General features: G+C 41.6%; 3 protein-coding genes across 5 annotated transcripts in view; 2 read left to right on the forward strand and 1 right to left on the reverse strand.

Moving 5' to 3' along the window:
* Positions 1 to 2,456, forward strand: LOC109994149 (tripartite motif-containing protein 16-like). The gene has a single exon (XM_020647346.3). It carries the CDS (start codon positions 157 to 159, stop codon positions 1,834 to 1,836), a length of 1,680 nt encoding a protein of 559 aa, XP_020503002.2. The 5' UTR covers positions 1 to 156; the 3' UTR covers positions 1,837 to 2,456.
* Positions 2,457 to 3,717: 1,261 nt separating this feature from the next.
* LOC109994162 (protein phosphatase 1 regulatory subunit 3D-like) lies at positions 3,718 to 11,699 on the forward strand. Of its 2 annotated transcripts, none has more exons than XM_020647365.3 (2): positions 3,718 to 4,157; positions 4,294 to 11,699. In XM_020647365.3, the coding sequence occupies exons 1-2, from the start codon at positions 4,121 to 4,123 to the stop codon at positions 5,244 to 5,246; spliced, it is 990 nt and encodes a 329-aa protein (XP_020503021.2). In that variant the 5' UTR covers positions 3,718 to 4,120; the 3' UTR covers positions 5,247 to 11,699. The 2 variants fall into 2 exon arrangements, with proteins under 2 accessions (XP_020503021.2, XP_029135808.2); XM_029279975.2 differs by having other exon boundaries at positions 4,311 to 11,699.
* Positions 11,700 to 12,654: 955 nt separating this feature from the next.
* Positions 12,655 to 21,820, reverse strand: part of phactr3b (phosphatase and actin regulator 3b) — a 56,400-nt gene continuing 47,234 nt past the window's right edge. For both annotated transcript variants that reach the window (XM_020647372.3, XM_020647373.3), the window contains exons 9-13: positions 17,803 to 17,858; positions 15,798 to 15,859; positions 15,561 to 15,701; positions 13,664 to 13,740; positions 12,655 to 13,217 (exon numbers count right to left, since the gene is read on the reverse strand). In XM_020647372.3, the coding sequence (XP_020503028.1) occupies positions 13,202 to 13,217; positions 13,664 to 13,740; positions 15,561 to 15,701; positions 15,798 to 15,859; positions 17,803 to 17,858 (352 nt within the window). In that variant the 3' untranslated portion in view covers positions 12,655 to 13,201. The remainder of the gene's footprint in view (positions 13,218 to 13,663; positions 13,741 to 15,560; positions 15,702 to 15,797; positions 15,860 to 17,802; positions 17,859 to 21,820) is intronic.

Consider the following 21,820-nt stretch of genomic DNA (forward strand, 5'->3'; position numbering starts at 1 on the left):
TCAGATCAACAGGTGGAAGGGTGTGTGTAAGCACCAAGAGGTGACATTCATTCCATGACACATATGTTGTGTAGAGCACAGTTTAAACCAGTTTTAATCACAAGGAAGTGAAACTCAGAGGAGTCGTTGTCAGACTCACTGTCGCTGGGAGGTGAAATGGCGCAGAAAGGGGTTCAACTGGACCGGGAGACCTTCTCCTGTTCGATCTGTCTGGATCTCCTGAAGGATCCGGTGACTATTCCCTGTGGACATAACTACAGCATGAACTGTATTAAAAGCCACTGGGATAAAGAGGATGGGAAGAAAATCTACAGCTGCCCTCAGTGTAGGCAGACCTTCACACCGAGGCCTGTCCTGGTGAAAAACACCATGTTAGCAGTGCTAGTAGAGGAGCTGAAGAAGACTGGACTCCAAGCTGCTCCTGCTGATCTCTGCTATGCCAGACCTGAAGATGTGGCCTGTGATGTCTGCACCGGGAGGAAACTGAAAGCCTGCAGGTCCTGTCTGGTCTGTCTGGCTTCTTACTGTGAGAAACACCTTCAACTTCACTCTGAACTGGATCCATTCAAGAAGCACAAGCTGGTGGAGCCCTCCAAGAAGCTCCAGGAGAACGTCTGCTCTCGTCATGATGAGGTGATGAAGATGTTCTGCCGCACGGATCAGAAGTCTATCTGTTATCTGTGCTCCGTGGACGCGCACAAAAGCCACGACACGGTCTCAGCTGCAGCAGAGAGGACCGAGAGGCAGAAAGAGCTGGAGGTGAGTCGACAAAACCTCCGGCAGAGAATCCAGAATAGAGAGAAAGACGTGACGCTGCTCCAACAGGAGGTGGAGGCTGTCGATCGCTCCGCTGATAACGCAGTGGAGCAAAGTGAGAAGATGTTCGCTGAGCTGGTCCGGCTGATACAGAAGAGAAGCTCTGAGGTGACGCAGCAGGTCAGATCCCAGCAGCAAACTGAAGTGAGTGGTTACAGAGAGCTTCAGGTGAAGCTGGAGCAGGAGATCACTGAGCTGCAGAGGAAAGACGCGGAGCTGGATAAACTCTCACACACAGAGGATCACACCCAGTTTCTTCTCGACTATCCCCCACGGTCACAACTCGATGAGTCAACCGACTCGTCCGGCGTCAATATCGGCCCTCGGAGGGACTTTAGGGATGTGACAGCAGACGTTTCAGAACTCAGAGATAAGCTCCAAGAAGTTCTGAGAGGGAAAGGGACGAACGTCGCTCAGACAGTGACTCAAGTGGACGTTTTGATGTCGCAACCAGAACCGAGGACCAGAGCTGAGTTCTTAAGATATTCACACGACATCACGATGGATCCAAACACAGCAAACGCACTGCTGTCATTGTCTGAGGGGAACAGAAGAGCAACATTAAGGGCACACCACCAGCCTTATCCCGCTCACCCAGACAGATTCACTGAGTGTTGGCAGGTCCTCAGTCGACAGAGTCTGACTGGACGTTGTTACTGGGAGGTGAAGTGGTTCGGAGACGGAGTTTGTGTAGCGGTTGCATACAAGGATATCAGCAGAGCAGGAAGCTGGAATAAATGTGGATTTGGACAAAATGACAAATCTTGGGCGTTGGATTGTTACATCAACAATTCTAGCTTTTGGCACAACAAAGACAAATCCCCAGTGTCCAATCCTCTGTCCTCCAGAGTAGGAGTGTACCTGGATCACAGTGCAGGTGTTCTGTCTTTCTACAGCGTAACTAAAACCATGACCCTCCTCCGAAGAGTTCAGACGACTTTCACTCAGCCTCTCTATGCTGGACTTTGGATAAATAACTTCACCGCTGAAGACACTGCTGAGTTCTGTAAACTGAAGTAGACAGGAGGTACTTTAGGAACAGTGGGTTCACTTCTGTGTTTTAATTCTGGAACTTGATTTTTATTCACGTGTGCTGCTGAGAGCCGTCAATCACACCATATCAACGTCTTCTCATCTGTTGTGTAAGTGTTTGAGTTTCTTTCAGTAACACTCCTTCCTGTGACCTTTCACTGCTCATTGAATTTGAATTGATTTGTCATGTGTGCTATTTAGATTTGGGGTTGCTTGGTGGTGCAGCGGTTAGCTCCGTCGCCTCACAAGATACCTGTTTTTTTTTTTACGTCTTTATTTTAGAGATAGGAAAGTGAGTGGGGGATAGAGAGAGATAGAGAGGGGAACAGGAGAGGTTGGTTTTAAACCCTGGCCCCACCCACTTTTGAGGACAAGCACTAACCTGTAGGCCACCGGCGCCCCTAAACTCTTGTTAATATTTATATTAATAATGAATGAGAATTGTACTATTGGGTGTTTAAAAAACGTAATTATCCATCAATAATGAGACATTTTCGTTTATATCTGAGATTCTGATCAAACACTCTGATTGTGGGATTGAAGAGAATCAGACTTTACTGATTGGAAGTGAAGTTTACATCATGAATAAAAAAACATTTGAAAAGGTGTTTTCTTGTTGTCTTCATTGCACAAAGCTGGTAGAGAGAATGTGAAATGAGTAACAGTGAGAGTTTGTTTATTAGTTCATGTTTAGAGCTGAAGAGTATTTATCAGTCAGATTCTGTCTTTTCAGCCAGCATCACTAAAACATTTTAGAAAAGAGCAGAGGGTTAATTTTATGGTTTTACTTTTTAAAAACAACATTTAGTTTAATGAACTCATCTTTACTATCTCTCCCATGTGACCTGAAGCACAGTTACAGGTTGTCATTCATGTGAACAAACAGACTTAATATAAGATAACATAATAGGAAAACGGTTACAATGCATCAGTGCCATTTATTTATTTGTTTTATTTATTAGTATTACTATTGATTCGAGGGATGAGAGAGTGTGGGCAAAATGGATTAACTAAAAAAATTAAACTGATACTGATGATGTCTGAAGCTGCAAAAGTCTCGGTGAAGTTTTTCATGTTTTTCATCACAGCAGGTTTACAACTTTAATGTGAGAGAAGGAAAGCTCACCACATGATGGCACTGTTATTATGCCAAGGTAGAAGATGTGTTTTTGGTACACACTTTCTATCCCTAGTATAGTCCTTCAAGCGTTCTTCTCCTTCTCTCTCTCTCTCTCTCCCTGATCTCTGACTCTACTCACTGTCAAGTCTCTAAATAAAGGAATAAAAAGCCCAAAATTACAGTAAAATATACATACATACATTAAATATATAAATACATTTAAAATGAATTAAAATATTATTATATATAATTCTAGAGAAAAGTCTTATGTCACAGAATGTCTTGTTTTGTAAAAATGAAAAATAAACAGTTAAAAAAGAAAAATTAAAAACTGTATAAAATGTCAACATGCTGGCTCAAAATTTCAGCTGGGTCGTCTTAGTAAGAGGGTCTGATGTTGACACCTCCCAAAACACCCTGCAGTTTGGGGTCCAGTGTTTTCAAGGACATATTCACTGCAAGAGTGAGGAATTTAGAAGCCACGGCTGCCATTATTACGTTTAGATAAGTGAGTCCCAAGTTCACTTATATTACATCTTTGTGTTTAATCAGTGGGCCACTATCTATATGCAACACATGCATTGATTTTTACAGCAATCATTTGGCTCTGTTCTGGCCCTGTTCTTAGGTAGATATAACAATACACATCACAACATAATCATCTTACAATTTCATGCAAAATGAGCCTTCATACAAAGCAGTTCAACAAACATCAGAGACTTTCAATTTTAGGCACTCTGCCAATATTTAGTCCGGCAATAGGTTTCACCCCAAGGGTTCAAAGGTGTGATTTGTTGTCAGTGACTATAAAGAACGAAGAAAGGCATCCTTCAAAGATAAGGACACTGACTTCTGCTATAAATACAGGAGTCTGTCTACACCTCCCTTCCCTGGTTCAGGTCTCATGTTATATGTCAAAGGGCTGAGCTCAGAGGGTCAGAGCCATAGATTACAGTTTGTTGCAATCAGAGGTGGCTTTTGTAAGTCTCCTTACTAGATCATCTGTTGTTTACATTGGCATCATCGTAGCCACTCAAGATGTTGTGTTCCACTGGAGTATTACCGGTATTTCTGGCAGAGGCGGACTCTCGTCAGTCATCTGCTCACAGTTGGGTTTGTAGCGACTTTGCTTCCAGACTGTAAACAAGGTCAATGCAGGAGAGCAGCTCCAGACGTCTCGGCTGTAAAGGTTTGATTCTTTGAACTACATTCAGCATGCAGCAACTTATGCATTTTTTTTCCAATTGAATGGTTTTGTCAAGTCATTTTAGAATTCTAGGGATTGTTTAAGGTTGGGTTGTACATTGGCTGATTTGTTTCTCAAGGTGTGTTTCATGTGAAGAAGAACATGGCCTGGACTTGTGAGATGCCGCAGAAGAGAGGCTTTGGTGAAAACAACGGGATTCAGACTAAGACCATCAACGGCTCGAGTGGTGCATCCACAACTAGAATCACCACCATTCGTCTCCGGGACATTTACGATCCAAAGCCTCAACCCCAGAAAGTTCCCGTGCGGATTCGCCCTCCGGGTCCGAGACCTCCCTCAGTGAAGGAGCTCAATTCAAAACCGAGCTTCCCCGGCGATCCTCCAACAAAGACAATCATGAGGAGACGAGCTCAGTCTCTCCCTTTGTCTGCAGACAGGAAAAAGGAGTTCAGGAGCCTGCAGGTACGTTTTGTGGACTCGTTAGGACTCGAGTTAGAGGAAGTCAAGGTATTTAAAGCCCAAGAGCACCCATCGATACCTGAACATGTTTTGTTTAGACTACTGATGAGTTCTGAGCATGCTTTCGGGAGGTCAATGGAGTTGTCCCTGCCTTACTTCAAACCCTGTTTCCCTGAGAATATGGGGATTCATCCCGACTTCCTGGAGAAACTCTGCACTCAGAGTGTGTGTCTGGAGCAGGTTCTGTGTTCAGAGCAGGGGATAACAGGCACTATACAAGTACTTAACTTAGCATATGAGAAAAAGGTCACAGTGCACTATTCTTTCACAAACTGGAGATCCCAAACAGAAACAACAGCATCATGGCTATCGAGCGGTTACTGTAGAGACGGAGATCACAACGCTCCGGAAGCAGATCTCTTCAGGTTTCGTCTGCCCGTGCCGCCCTTCATTTTGCAGCCAGGAGCTGTCTTAGAGTTTGCGATCTGCTACAGTGTGAAAGGATTTAAACACTGGGACAACAACAATGGACAAAACTACAAACTGTCTTGTCACAGCTACAAAGTGACCGTGCCGAGGGAGTGTGAGGACAGCATGCAGCATTTTACCTGAGTGTCCACACTGCTACTACAGAAGCCCCCAGAGGACATGCATCCATACATACTATTTGGATTGTTTTCTCGAGATCTCAACTTATTTATCTAGATATTTTGGGATTATGGTGCGTGCCATTTTCCTCTGGAGTCGGATGTCGCATCTGGGAAGGTCGCCCGAGGCAACATGAGTATTTTTGTTTTGTTAGCTAACACCCGAGGCTCCATGAGTGTTTTTGTTTTGTTAGCTAACACACTACGTGAATGTTTTCATGTGGAAGCAACATAACTTGCAAGAGACTATTGGTGTGATTGTTAAAAAAAAATAAAAAAAAGACTAAGCTGCTAATAAACACTTTCATGTGCAGTTTAAACTTTACTGTTGATGCACAGAGCAGCCATGTTGGATTGTGAGCTCAGGTTACTGAAGTTCCTCCTGGTTTTCCAGCCAGACTTCTGACTTCAGGGCCGTTCCTGAAGACATCGACTTCGACTTACAACTGGAAATTTCTGTCCTCCGAGTTAAAATGGAACGCACCGCTACAATGCTGTTTTTTTCCTGTGATAAAACCTTAATTTCAGTCCTCTCTCTCGGGGCGTCAAGAAATTAACTATGAATTTGTTTTCATGGGAAAACTAATGCTGCTATATTTAGATATCAACACAGTTAAATTCAGATCTCAAGAAAAACAACCAGAGACTATTAGTTATCACAAGTTAAGAGTAAAATAAAATGTAAGGCTGTATGTCCACTTGGGGCCTCCGTACAGTGTCGATTCTGGAGTCTGTTGGGGCCCTAGGCAAGAAATAACTGGGGGCCCAACAACCTGCATTTATCACCACTATGTCTGCCAGTGTCCCAACGCTTTCTCCTCATCCTGTTTCTGTTTTCTCTCGGATAATTCCTCTGCATTTTTCTTGGTTGACTTTCATTGACAAACTTTGAGTGAGTGCTTGTCAGATGGGGCCCCCTTCGGGAGGTTTCCTACTGTCATTGCAAAATTTGCACGTTTTGGGCTGCTGCTGTGGTTTAACGTTTGTAAGCCCTCAGGGGCCCCCTACTCTGCATCCGTACCTACCTACCTATGTTTCTCTTAAGCAGTAATGAATGCAAATAAATAAAGTACTTGAGTAGTCTAGCTGGTGTGAATACTTTATCACAGATGGTTTTCTGCTGTACTCAATTTTAGAGGCAAATACTGAGGAGATATTTCTATTACTTAATGTTGTTTTTTGTAATGTGAGATGCTTTTTGATGTTACCATGAACCTTCTGCTAAGATAAACATGGCATCACCTCATTCTGCTTTTGTCTTTTTTTTTTTAAGTGGACTAAAGAGTGCAATGTTAACTCCACTGTTGCTCTGTGAGCTCCCTTGCATCCTTTACAGCGCTGACCTTTCACCGAAAAAAGTTTCCACTGAGAGAGGCCAGATTCCAGAGAACTTTTTGGCAGGCCGTAGCGTTTGGCTCGCAGGAGGACATTCTACCATCTGCATGAGTCACTGCAGCTGCCTGACGTGTTTTTAAAATGATAGCAGTTAAAACATTACTGAGTGTGTTGAGCTTTTATACTTCAGTCAGAGAGAACCAGAGGAACATGTTTATTAAAGGTGCAGTCTGATTAACTGTGGGGAATGGTAAATACTACCAGTAAAAATAATCATTTTGACAACTTAATTGATTGATTGGTCTTTACATAAAACATTTTTATTTGTTTCTGCAACAACAAACTATAATTGTACATCAGTATGTTTAATGATTTCTTCTTGAGAAACAAAAATAGATTCAAGAGTGTTTGCAAAAAGACTGAACTGACTGGAATAGAAAACAGCATTTAACTCTAGAACATTAACGTTGGGTGATTTTCACCCATGCGATTGTGGTCACATGAATTTCATTGTGTTGCTGCTGTCTAAGTAGCGTGGGTCCTTGGGTAGCTTCATGCTGCCCCTTGACGTCAATCAAGGTAGGCGTGTTTCCCTGCTCCAATCACAGGCTTTTTCAACAGGCACCTGTTCGGGGTGATTTTCACCCGACGTTAGTGATAGTGAATAAAATATTTCCCACACTTGTCAGTAATGCAGTGAGAGACTTATCCTTCCCAAAACAAGGCTCACATGTCCCAGGAACAAGTGGACTGAAAAACAACTTTCCAGCTCCTTTATTATTTTTTTTCAGGAATTTTTCCCTAATTTTTCACAAATTTTAGATACTTTTTGAAGGACCCCCCCCCATGATACCTTTTTTTCATTTTATGAGACTTTGTATAGGGGAAATAAAAGAAAAGTACTTCAATTTGTCATGCATTGTTGTACTTTAATATATTTTGATGGGAAGTATGTTTTATCGGGTGTATCAGGCAAAATATACGTTAGTGATGGTGTTAGAAAACCTGTTAGTTATAATGTTTTGTCATGACTCATATCCCCGTGATTTTCATAAAATGTACATGCACATCAGTTTAATTAAGTGCATCTCTGCAGGAACATCACACACTCACAGCGCTTGTAATTCTGATGAATTCATGCCATTAAAGTAGTGGCAAAGTGCACTTATGGTACACTAGATGGCGCCATTACTTAAGTCTAAAGCCTCTCAGCCTTTCAGTATGAGGATGCCAGCATGTACTTGGTTTATGTTTTCAGTAGAGGAACCTTTTCAGATTTCAAACAGGAGGAAAAGCATCCAGGTATTATAAAGTCATAAAGTCCTGCATGCTTAACCTCACTTGTGTTTTATCAGAAAATAGACAAGAAGAAGAACATAATATTAGTTATTACTATTTTATTATTCAGGTTTTTTAAGTGATGCATGAATTTTTTGAGTGTCATGGCTGATATTATTTCAATGTCTTTAATTACCCTTCATTATGTTAAATAGCTACTACTCGATTATTGTTAAGTACGGTACAAAAACAAGTATACATAATAAGAATAACAACCAACCAACCAACAAAAATAAATCAAAACTCAGTTGGCACAATGAAAATAACTTCACTGTCGCATGTAGCTTACTGGTTCGCCTATTGGCCCTTTAGAACAACAACATCTGTTTCATTCTAAAGATAACACCATCCAAGATTCATTCAACACAAGTGTCATTATTTCTTTTACTTGTTTCACCCATTTGAAACCTTACGGGCAAATATCTAATATTTCAAATATCGAATGACCTTCTGTTAGGCTTCAAATTCAAAGGGTATGGAGCCCTTAAAGAGACAGCATCATCTTGTGTAAATTGGACTGTTAATTGGTTATGGAGTGACTGATTGACTGATTGGCTGGTGTACCCTCATCATCCATAACTGAACCCTGTGCACATGTACAAACCTTTGTCTCTCACTTTCCTCTCATCTTTTGGTTGCTTATAACTTCTGCATTCACATCTTGTTTATTCCAGTGTAGCAGTTGTTGTAAGGTGAAGTGGAAAGTGTAAAGGAAAAAGCTGTGACCTGTTGCACTGTCACAACACTACAGCACAATCTTTTCCTCAGTGCTGGAAAGCTTCAGTCTGCACCCTGTGCCTGGAATCAAATCGTTGTTTCTCCTAAACCTCTTCACTGACGCACAGATGTTCATAGCTGTCGTGCCTGTGTGATGTCGGGACATACATCAATGCTGCCTCGCTGCACTGTGCCTTTATTTGGGGCTGTCATCTTCTGCTTTTTTGTCTGCAGTTATATAATAAGCCAACAAAGTAGGACGCAACATAATGCTCAATAGTCACAATTGACCGTTGAAATGTCGAAACTGATGCATAAATGAAGGTCCCAGTGATGATGACTTCCTCACATCACTAAGAGCCCGTTAGGCCTGTGTGTTTAGATATGAAACTGTGCCCTGTTTTTAATGACAGTGGAGAGCGTCAGAAATGGAGAGCGAGAGAGAGAGAGAGAGAGAGTGAGTAACGACATGACAGGAAAGAATCCACAAGTTGGACTTGAACCTGGGCCGCCCGCATGAAGACTATAGCCTCCATTCATGGGGCCCTCTAACTGTTAGTCCAAGAGCGCCCCAGAACAGTGCCCAGTGACGATTCTAGAGTCTGGTGGGGCCCGCCAACCAGTGTTCCTTACCATCATGTCTGCCAGTGTCCCGATGATTTCCCCTCTTCCTCTTTTTTCCTGTTTTTTTTTTTTCTCCTATAGACGGATATTTTCTCCTCATTTTTCTTTGTTGACTTTCAGTGATGAACTTTGGTTTTCACAGCAATAATGCGAGTGATGCCAAGCAGGGCAATGATGAGGTCTGTGGGATGGGGCCACCTCAGGGAGGTTTCCTACTGTCATTATAAAATTTGTACATCTTGGGCCACTGCTTTGGTTTAAAGTTTGTCACCCTTAATGGGCCCCAAGCAGTCGTCTGCCTTGCCTGTTGATTCTACTGTTCATTGTCAGTCTCCACTGTTTACTTCTACTCTCTTTACTTCTTACTACTACAAACATTTTATTAATATTAAGCTAATATACTGTGAATCTCTAAAGTTCAGGTTCAGTCCCTTTTACTAACCTGGTGTTGCCACGTTCAGACAAATGAAGGCAGGTCTCTATGTATTTAATGTTAAAATAGTGTTTAGTGTTGAATTTCAAACTCGGTCCAAGAAAGACATAAAAAATGTTCGTCAACGTACCAGTGTGAGACAGAAGGTTAAAGATTATCTGGCTCATAATGTGCATGTGCAACAAAATGCAGACACATCCTCTCAGAGAGTCTGCTGCACGATGACATGTAAACCTCAGTGAGTGACAGGAGGGACGCGGAGGACTCTGCTGCTTGTGATGGCTTCAGAGATGGAAACAAATGTTCAAATTAAGGGGGAGGGGAAATCGTTTTTGCCTTTTTTCAAGTGAGTTTTTAATGCTCTATCACAAGTTTTAAACAAATTGAGGCATTCTGATGCTTACACAGTCAGTGATTATGTTAACAGGTCCTCTCTCTCTCTCTCTCTCTCACACACACACAGTGTAGCAGGCTGTCTTACAAAGAAAGATCAAATCACTAATGTGTCATTTATTTATCCATATCCTGATTTTGTACACTGATAAATATTCTTTCTGGTGTAAATTGACAATTTTTATAGACTTCTCATCTTTGCTGTGCATGAGTTTTGTTTGAAATTAAGTAAAAGTCTGTCTTGTTTTGACGCCTGTCCCAAATAAAGGCAGGGTCGCTTTATAAACTGAAGTTAATAAAAGCCTGAGCTTTAACTTGAAGTTTAACGGTAACATAGAAATAACAGCTCCAGTCACTCACTGAAAGCGTTTGACGTAATTAAAGGAAAACTGTAGATAATATGACGTGTTTCGTAATCCTACAAAGACTATAATTCAACGAGAGAGTCATCGTCCTCAAACTTGGCTGACAAACTGCTGAACATATGTCCGGCATGTGCGTGGTTACCTTTGGCCCCGGCTCATCTGAGGGACTCCCGGAAGTCAGGGTTCCCCCCCTTTTTACGCTCATGGGAGCTTCCCTGAATTCCTCCCACGCAGCTCCACAGGTGAGCGGCCTGTTTCTGGAGCGGACAGGTTGCTCATTTTAATCACTCCACACAGCGAGCGGTCGTGGAGTACAGTCGAGACCACACTGGAGCTGCCATCTGCTCCTCCACGAGGGCTCGGACGAAGGCTGTGACTCACAGAACGTGAACGCTGATGTCAGAAAATAAGCTAAAACCTGCCCTGCCAACCCGAACACAGCTCAGGAGGTTACAGTAAAATATCAGGGCTGCTTCTATGATAGATATTTCCAGTGACCTCACAGGTGCGTGTAAGATCTCTATGAGTGTCACTGGAAATAAGTTGAGGGATAAGTGTGTTACACTAAAACAATAAGTTTGACACAACGGCTTATTTCTCTTTTTTCTTGATGGCTGCAGATCAATTATTAGAGATGCAGAAAACAGTTCATAATGATCAACAGGATAGATCCGCTCTCACAAATTGGACACATGAGGCCATGTCAGCTTCTTGAGGAGATTTAAACACATGAATCTGCTCACATGAAGAGGCCAGGTCCTCATCTGTTAGTGAATACTCTCCTGCCACGATGAGAAGAAAGAAGCTCACTGCCTGCCTTTTGGAAGCTAACTGCTTCTTGATCTGACGAAGCTGAACTTCTCTATAATTTCATCATGTGCTCACTTAAGCATGATGATGCTGAGATAAATCTGATGGGATTACACTTTAAAACACTCTTATGATTCTTAGTCTACCATTTACAACCACATTCTGACCTCTGTGTGAAACGAGGGTGGTATCTGAAATCACACACTCATTCCCTACTCCCTACATAGGGAGGGATATGTAGTGGAGTATATAGTGCACTCATTCAGCATGACAGTGGCATTATCTCCGGTCGAGGATCAAAAAATAACAGTAAATTACAGCATGAACTTCAGTGATAACTCACATTATTTTGAGTTTTCACAATAGTTAAAAGTAATTAATAAATGTTGTGTTATTAAAAAAAATTCTAACCAAAACTCATTTGTTTTGTGCTCACAGACTCTGGTCTCGTGTCTGTCATCATCATTAGGACAATCTGATGCTAACTCTGTTGACAATCTTTTACTTTTTGTTAAAACAGATTTTAAATTTCAGTAAAAACGCACCAAATATGACGTTTTTGTGTTTCTGTGGTCGCTTCTCTCGTCTGTCCAGATCTTTGAAGCGCAATGCATGATGGTATATATTAGGGCCCGACCGGTATGGAATTTTTTGGGGTTGATAACGATATCAGAGAGAAATAATCTGATATATCGTTCGATATCTTTCTTAGGATCTATGTTCGATCTGTAGAGATATATTCTGTTGCTCCCTCACATGCAGTTATCAAAAACTTGTAGAAAAAAATATATAATGAAGACAAAATGGTCACTGAACTGGAAAGTAACTGTGCATGTACGTGCATCACCGCTTGACACTCTGGAGAGTGATGATACTTGTTGTAATCCATATAGCGCCCTCTGCTGGTGACAGTGTAACACAACGATAATCAAATGAAATGCTTCTTGACTGGTGAATACATCTTGTCATATCGGCACATCTGAGATATTATTAGCTGAAACGGTTAGTCACTAGATCTGCTAATATCGGCCAATATTATCGGCTCCTAGTACGTGTTGATTGGATAGTGACCATCGGTTGTACACACTTTTTCACAATGCATTGTGGGATACAATGAGTGGACTAGACAGTGTATGATAAAGCTCACTCAGAATTCAGGCACCACTGAAAAAGAGCTTATTCCCTACATAGTGCACTATATGTTGAATGAGTGATTTCAGACCTTTGTGTGAAACATGGTCACACAGTGCTGTGATATTAAAGTTAGGCTCATCCTTTCATCATGGAGCAGACGGCAAACACTCAAATAAAAAGACTGAAAAAGGACCAGACATATACAGAAGACAAACACAGTTAGCTACAAATTGAAAACTTGTATTGTGCAGACAATAAATAGTGCTTACAAAGGGATTTTTGTCTTTTTACACAGACAAGGTTTCTGTTTACACTGTTGATATGAAACGCGTCATCTACTGAGTCGGTGAGACTCAGACACAGCTCGAGGATGTGACTACTGATACTGGAGTGGGACTGGGCGACTCGGTCACATGCACGTTTCCCCTCTGTGGTAGCATCAAAAAGAATGTCTTTCAAAAGAGTCTGTTTACAAAAAAAGGTCTCCGTTTGTCTATGGCGAATGCACGAGCTTGTTTCCTCCTGCCCCACTGCTGACGAGGTGAAGCGAGGCTTAAGGTCGTGTTCCTCTGAGCAGAAGTGGAGCGTTCTGCATGCGTCCTCGTCCACCCGCAGCTCCATTTCCAGAGACATAGCCTCTAAGGTTTGCTGGACATTAAAAAAAGAAAAACAGGACACCCACTGACTGTGGGCCAGGCCGATGGAAGACTCCGTGCAAAGCCTTCACTGACAGTAACCAGAAATCAGCAACTCTTCACAGAAGAAACCTTGCTAAGGCCGGTGGAACCTGCAAAGAAGAGAGGAGGAGAAACTGTGAATGTGGGCTGAAAATTCACACATAAGGGTCTCATCAATCACGAGCGCTATTATTAGCACAATGGGCAGCGCTCTTACACACAGCCAATGACCTCTCCTTAAGAATAGGCTCTTATGTAAGCATATCTCTGGTTAATTCAGGGTTTTTTTTTACCCCAGAAAGACAAGCTAAATATGGGCACACATTCATTTTTAGTAGGAAAGCTGGTGCGAAAGGTTGCAACTTTCTCATCTCAAGGGGGCCTGGTTGCAGCTAAATATAAATCCTTGCTCTGCAGGATGTCCACTTATTGATGCGAAACTGTTGGATAATGCACCTTTGTGTCTTCGCACAATGTCACACTAACCCTGTTAAGACACAACAGCGTAACAACAAAGCAGACAGAAAGAACCGAGAGAAGAAAGAACTGTTCTAACCTCGTCAGATGCTTGCTCGAAGAATGAACCTCCATCTCGTTACTTTTGAACTCGTTAAGCTCCTTGCGTATCGCTGCCTGCAGGAAAGACAAAAAAGAAAAATGGAGTGTGAGCACAGGTGTGTCCCCTTCGCACGTAGATGGATGTGCTCAGCTGGGGAAGCTTTTGACATGTTAAGAGAACGAGGAAACATCAGGTGCAGACTACGTAAGCTTAGGCAGTGATGCTGATGCCGAGCAGAGCGAACGTCAACACAGTTTCAAACCCACAAACAACGAAAGTGGCATCCAGGGAGTAATATTGTTGATCATCATAGTGGAATAAAACATTTCTAGATCAGCCAAGTTACACTGAAGACATCTTTATAACATTTAGACTTCAAAATAATATTTGTGTTGTGATAAAAAGGGAAAATATGCCCATACATGAGCAGCGTTTACCATGTAGTGTTTATGAAGTAATCAATAAAGCATTTAGCACAGGGCCTAAATAAGTGGCATAACATAAATGAATTAACAAACTATGAATTCATCGTCTCATAATTTCATCCACATTTTGATTGAAACCCGTCACTTGTTTTTATTAAAACAAGACGCTGCCCCGCTGCAGCAGCCTGAAGCAGTGACAGTGTGTTTCTACAGGATGGAATAGATGCTACAAAAAAAAAGTATGAAGCTGCTTCTTGCAACAATTCAACTTTGCATACTTTGAAGAGCCTGTAACCTTACAACAAAACATGTGTCTACTGTACATATCACTAACTATATTTCATTGAAGGGTTCCTTAAAAAAAAAAAAACGTGTCTATGTCTTTAAATGAACTTTAAGGAGCAATATGTAACTTTGACACCTAGTGTTTAAAATGGGTACTGCAGGTCAAATTCAAAACATTAGAGAGAGCTGTCTCCCCCCGCCTCTCTCCTCCCTATAGTGGTACATAGGGTACATGCTGTTGCCATGTCCTGGACACTGAAGCTTCAGTGTTTATCCAGCTCTGCATCGGTCTGTTAATCTTTCTGTGTTCTAACCTCTCTCCATTTTTCAAAAAGCATCTCCGATATTGATCCTAGTTTCTGCTCGTGGAGCTTATTAGAAACATGCAGAGGCTTTTTAGGTCGGGTACAATCACTTCTATCTGAACCACTTCTCTTGACCATCGCTGCAACACCTGTTGGTTTGCTGTTTGAATTACAAACCGTGGAGTGCTGTTTGGGGGTTAGCCTCTAAAACCTCTAGTCAAAACAAATCCAGAGCATTCAGGAGCAGAATCTAAAGTTAGAAGGAGGACATACTGGCTGCTGCGTTGTTGTCAGAGAAGCCAGCACTTCAACATAGCATGTTTCCTAAATGTCTGATCATATAGTAAGATCACTGTATGATTGATTCAGTAAATATTGCTCCTTTAACTTGGGTCAGAATCAAAAATGTACTGTAATTGGCAATAGCTTGAGAGGGGAAGCAATCTTGTAGCTTTCACACGCCCCCCCCTGCTGGAGAGTGGAGTGACATAAAAATTCTGGACCAAAAGATTTGTAAACAAACACAAGTTGGCTTACTTGGAATATGTAAACAAAGTGTGTTCCCATCACTTATGAGCCTCAGAACATGTGTTTGATACGAGACAGAGATAAAACGGAGGAGTGGGGTCACGCATTGTGTTTGTCAAATATTGCTCGCTGTAGTTGAATTATGTTCTTATGATTCACAAGGCCTTTTTGAGGACACCGAGTGAAAACGTTTAAAGACTTTCTTTGCCCACATGAACCCTGGAGAGAGGCTGAAGGTCTTTTTTAATAAAAGAGCTGTTAGAGCATACAACCACTGAGTGATATTCTCACACCTTCACATTTACAAGTGTTCCAGAGTTGCAGATCTGAGAAACGTTGAGTTGTGGTTACCTTGTCAGAAGCTGAGAGTCTGGTCCAGGGCTTGTCGGCTCTCCTGTCATAGTCCTGAGCTTTGGCCACTTCCACGTAGTCACTGAAACGAATGAGGATCTTTCTGTCCCGCAGCTCGTCTACTGTCGGCCGCTGGTTCAGCTGCAGGATGAAGAAAAAACAAAACGTCAGTTCATCAATTTCTTCTTTTATTGTGATGAATTAAAGGGAACGTCTTGAACCGTTGTGGTCTCGTACCTTTCTGTTCAGCCGCTGTTTGATTTCCCTCCTCTCTTCCTGTTCGGTCTGGTCGTTCCTTTCTGTTGACAAACACAAAAAGAAAAGACTTTTAGTACAACGCACACACGATTCAAGATAATGTAGAAACAGACGTTTGAAGATTAAATGGAAATCGCTTTAAAAGTGTGTGTGAATGCAGGCGGCGCCGGTAGCCTAGTGGTTAGAGCACGCCCCCATGTACGGCGGCTATAGTCATCCAAGTGGGCAGCCGGGTTCAAATCCGACCGACTTTACCACTTGTCATTCCCCAATCTCAGTCTATCCACTGTCCTCTCTCTAAATAAAGGCCCAAAAATAAACCTTTTAAAAAAAATCTAAAATGTGGGATATTCAATTCTGAAAGAGCTTGTTGATATTTGAACTCAGCAGCTTATAGCGTTTACAAAATAAGAGGCTTTATTCCCTTTATATGACTTTAAAAAAACAGTTTAATTGCATACCCCACTTTTTGGGACATGACCTGTCTTTGTACAGGTCGAGTAAATACACTCTCTCTCTGTGTTTTATTTGCTGGACCTGACGGTTGATTTCTAATTAGAGAGCTCATATGTCTAATCCTCCCGACAATCAATACTAAGTGAGCCGGTCTGAGCCAACTAAACCACTCTCTGACAGATTTAGTGCTGAATGTGAGTAGGAGAGAGGCACACGGGGATCTGAGGACTAATAGAATTTGTCTTAATTAAATCCAGCAGAAAGATCACTACATGTCATTTATATTTTCATTTAATCTCTCTTTTAATTTTTTCATTCGCCCCATTTTGAGGTACTTTGTAGCTTAAACAGAGCGGGCCGCTCTAAAGCTCTGCTTGTGTTTACTCTCTGGATGAATGCAGAGTAACAGGCATGTGTGGGTTGGTTTATTTTAGATTTTTCTATAGACTTTTATACTCTGGGTCGTATGTTTGGTTGATTGAATGTTGACCATGTTCCCTGTGTGGGAAGAGACGGCGTCAGTGACGAAACAGACAGCTGCGAGGAGCTCACAGGTGGCTCGTCTCAACTGGGAGGCGCAGGTCAGCACAAATATGGGACTTCGCTCGTCTCTTGGCTGTTTCGTAAATGTTCCATATCGTCAGGACAGAACGAACTGTTTCACAGATGGAAATGCTACGATCTGACACCTGCTCACGACTGACGAATTAGAACAGTTTTATCGCCTCCAAAAACGGATGCATTACATTTAGCATAAATCTAAACAACCACAACTAGGACAAATGATAAGTAACAGGCACACTGTAGAAATAACAGATTTATACTATTTTGAGGTATTTGTGGTGTGTGGTGTAGGCTGTACTTTCCAACAATGTAACATGACAGAGATGTCTACTGTCAGATGGATATTGTTAAGCATGGCTGCATGACATGTTTTTATCAGGCCTAATTTTTACATTTACATCAAAAATTCCCAAGCTTGATCAAATGTCTTTAATGTTTTAGCCTGATAAATTGCCAAAAACCCAAAAGAAATGCCATTTACAAATTGCAGTGCACATTTGAAAGATTGAGAAGGTCCATTTTACAAGGTCCACACATTTCTGCCACCCACAAAGCCTTTCAATTATAGCCCAGATACATTGAATTTCCGCTTTAAAAAAACAATAGATACATTTTATTTTGAAAAACCAACATGGGCCAAATTAAACAAATAGTCATAGTAACGATAAACTATCAACTTCAGACTTTTTTTTTTTTTTTTGCAGAGGTCTTAAAGCCATCATGTCAACATTTGCTGAAATGACTGCAGTAGTAAATGAATCCTATTATTCGGATTTATTTGGAAAATGTGCGACTTTTTTAAAGTTTTTTTTTTTTTTTTTTCCAAACACAAATAGAGCCTAAAGAACATTTTGCAGCCCTATCTCTAGTGGGATTTGACTTAACACATTCAGAGTTGCACAGGATAAACGAGTTCTCGATCAGATAAGCAGAAGTCATTCTTGGAGGCTGTGTGGATACTCACGCTTTAAGATGTTCCGGCTCTCCAGCTCCTCCACTGCCGGTCTCTGGCTCAGTCTCCTGCGGAAAAACACCAGAATTACATTCTGGACCATCTTTACTCCCACGCTGCTGGGTTTTCTTTTTGTCCTCAACCCACTCAAAAGTCTATTCAGTCCTTCACAAAGCCTACTACTAGCAGCACTTTGAGGTCTTCTGCCGATGTGCAGAGCGCCGAGATCCGCACATCCAAAACGCGAACACCGCGTCCCACCTGGAGTCCGAAAAGCGGCTGGTTTTAGTTTTAGAACATTTAAGGCTCCACATCAGGAAAAAGTCGGACAGCGCGTTGGATATCACGCGTCAGAGCCAGCTTAGAAAGGAATAAAGGGAGAGAGTTCCCCTCTAGGACGAGAGATGGGAAGTTTTGGAGAGGCGCGTTGGTTGTAGGTCCCGGCAGAGCGGAGGATGCTGCGCGCTCTGACTGAGAGTGAGTGAGTGAAGCACCGCCTGCCTCCTTTTTACCACATGCATAATACGAATGTGAGGGGGAGGGACTGAGGAGGAGATTCCCTCCACATGCACATGCACACACACACACACACTGTGCAGCACAAGCAGTTTTGTCACCACAGCTTTATCAGGAAAACATAGGTAGGGCAGCAACGAGCCAGCGTTAAAGTAAAACTAAAAAAAACCCTCTTTAATCATTTGTGCTTGATTAATTGCTCGATTAATTGCTAATTGATTGTTATCCGCTTATTAACTATAGCACAGAGAACTGTATGATGTTATAGGCTATGTAGCTTGGTGGTGAAAATGCAGCAAAAAGGAGTGAGATGACATGAAAGCAAACAGACTAGAGCAGGTACCAACCCTCTGAATGTATGGAGGCCTAGACCTACATGTTTAACTAGTTATGGTGATTTGCCTTGTCTCAGTTTTCCACATTCCCCATCATCCGAATTTCGGGATTCCTCGCATGACTCTCCAAGATTAACCTCCACCCCGCCCCTACACACACTCACTCACTGACACTAAATCTGCCACACAACTGTCAAGACAGCACCAGATTCCAAACAGGACACTTTTGTATTACACTCACCAGGAAACTAACCCTGATGTTAAAATTGGATCTTAACTGGGGTCCTTTAAAGCTTTCACACTTGGACAAAACTCCAGAAAAAACTCCTGACGTTTTTGGGTTGATTGCAGAGTTTTTCACTCTGACTTTATCTGGAGTTTCTCCTACCAGCAGTATTTTTGAACAGAAAGTCCAAGTTAGTTGATGGAGGAACGCAGAAGGATATAAAAGGAGAATTCACCTGGAGTGAATGGGAGGGGGAGGGGGGGTGACATTTATTCCCTATACCATTGTTGCACGGTCATAGACTGTTTGCACATGACCGCTATACGATCTCTGTGCATATAAACTGCTGCATTGTTGTTAGCATTCTGATCCTGTCGAACTACTGCACACATGGCACATGGCAAATATTCTCTTTATAGCGTTGTGTAGTGGACGCTGTTGCTTCGTCTGCTTCTTGTGCGTCGTTCTTTTAAACGTCCAACAGTCTCCCGCTGTGAGGTGCACATGTGAACAGCCAGATCAGGAGCATTTCAGGGGCCTGACATTCTCTAGACATTTTCAGGAGTGCATACAGTATTTAGAAAACACCCGTTTTTGATCCTCAGGTTTGGAGAGACATGGACACAAATAAATACGTTAACTTGGATGGTGGGCTATGCTACTGTGAAGGTTACGAGTTTAAGTCCCTGGACAAAGGAAAATATAAGCCAGGCAAAGCAATGCCAAAACTTCCGTGAGAAATAAAATAGTTAATATTGAAAATTTTGAAGTAAGTTGTTATTTAACTTTGACTTGTATTGGTAAAACAACAGTGCGCTACATTCAGTTAGCTAGCTGGTGCGATAACTCAGCAATATCCTTCAAAAACTAAATTACATCTTTATCCCCAGTTGTTTCTATGAATTAAAGAATGAAGATTCCTTCAATTTAATCTTAAGAACAGTCAGTTATTCTGGATATTAAGCCGTTGCTGACAACCAAGGTAAGAAAAAAACCCATCTAGCGAGCTAGCTTCTAAAGTGAACTAGCTTCAACATTTTCAGAAACTCAAGTGTTATTAGCAAAAAAACAACAACAGTGATCCATAAGTTTACTCGGCAGCCCGCTGATGTGAGCACAATGAGATGAATTAATGGGAAAGTAAGTAATTAAACCGAAGTTAAATGAATATAATCAGTGACTCAAACAGAAAAAGAAAACAATAGATGCCTGAACGTAATAGAATCTAGTTTCATAATTGAGCAGGACAGGATCAGCGCACACTGTGTTTACACAAACTGTTCAGCGATCAAATGATTCACAACCGCAGCAGGGGCCATGCAGAGCAGACCGGACGAGCGGAAAATTAGATCAGATGTTGTTCTGACCAGTGCAGGAGCTTAACGTGCTGACCAAGAAAGGAACATTACATTTACCAGGAACACAGTGTCTTTTCCAGAGCAGGACAACCCCAATCTGCAGAATTATTGAGGTGGTCGGACAGTTTTAAAGTCTCGGTCTCGCAGCATGGAAAGATGGCACCAATTTCTAAATTGTCAAGATGATCCCTGAAGAACTGTGTGTCCCCAAATGCTCTTCTGCTGTCTACTGAATTAACCACAACCATCAGTAGATTTAGAAGACTGCATACGCTGCAGCGTTCAATAAAACGTTTAAAACAAGATGTAAAAGGGGGCGACAGTGGCCTAGTGATTAGTTTGCACACCCCATGTACAGAAGCAGGTGGCCTGGGTTTAAAACTGACCTTTCCCGCATGTTATTCCCCACTCTCTCTCTCTCTCTCTCTCTCCCCAGATTTCTGACTCTATCCATCGTCTGTCTAATAAAGTCACACAAAGGAGATTGCTGAGGTCTAAAGAAGTCTGAAGGCAATACCTGGATCTTCAAAAAGGGTTAAAAAAACAAAACAATCTGTAGTAAAAAAATGTCTGAAAAGATGCAGGTCAGGTGAAAACATCTGGTTGTTATTCAGCTTGTATCAAAATGACCTGTTGTTAATCAATTTACCATGTTTTTTTTGTTTTTTTTTAAATGATCTGTTTTTAGCTTTGTCATTATGAAACAGCCGTTTGAATAAAGGCTTTTTATTTTATTTCCAGAGGAGTCGAGCCTCGGGTTCCCCCCCACAATAAAGAGCTCCTTTATAACACTTTCCATGAACTTCTGAGCACTACAGCTCTCCCTTGTTTTGATTTACTATATAGACTTGTTAGCAAGTCAAGAAAAATATGGTGGGCATAAATTCTACAAAAATGTGGTCGATACGGCCGAGAATCTTTGGGTGTCTCATGATTCCATTTTGATTCTTGGGGTCATGATTCGATTCAGAATCTATTTTCGATTCAAAACAAAAGTCTCATCTGTGAGACTGCTGAATTTCTTGCTGCTCCATTTGGCATCCGACCGAGATAAAGAGCTAGCCTTAGCATTTAGCAAAAACATTTTTGGAAGTTATAAATCTATTTAAATCTCAGAAGATAAGAATCTCGATTTTTTACATAAATCTATTTTTTCCCCACTTCTAGTGGTCGATGACCCTCAAAGGCTCAAATGTCAAGCTCCTTTCATCGGTCAGTTGCGAACAGAATGAGCAGGAGAAACGTAAGTAAATCTGTTATTTCAATGTGTCAGATATAATCCTAAAAAAATTCTTAATTTTCTGCTGCTGTTTATTTAAAGCGAGCAAGGTTGGCATAGAAGTGACGTTCAGGATGAAGTGAGCCTTGCCTTTGTCTCGTTGTAAGGTTGAAGTATGAGTACAAGTTTATTTTAGGTTGGTAGATACAATATGGGACTTGGTATCATAAAGTATCAAGGAAATAAAGAAAAGGGGACAGGTCCTACCTCACAAATGCAGTTATGATGAATTTGACAGAAATAGAAAGTGTATTTTTCATTTGACCTCACAAGCTCAGACGATTCAAAGACAAAATGATCAAAGTGTTTATAAGCT

The sequence above is a fragment of the Labrus bergylta genome, chromosome 5 (genome assembly GCF_963930695.1).
Source record: "Labrus bergylta chromosome 5, fLabBer1.1, whole genome shotgun sequence".
NCBI lineage: Eukaryota > Metazoa > Chordata > Actinopteri > Labriformes > Labridae > Labrus > Labrus bergylta.

Excerpts from the sequence above, each read along its gene's own strand:
- LOC109994149 (XM_020647346.3), top strand. The coding sequence starts at position 157 with ATGGCGCAGAAAGGGGTTCAACTGGACCGGGAGACCTTCTCCTGTTCG.
- LOC109994162 (XM_020647365.3), top strand. The coding sequence starts at position 4,121 with ATGCAGGAGAGCAGCTCCAGACGTCTCGGCTGTAAAG. Across the intron at positions 4,158-4,293 it reads CAGACGTCTCGGCTGTAAAG|GTGTGTTTCATGTGAAGAAG; the intron begins GTTTGATTCTTT and ends TTGTTTCTCAAG.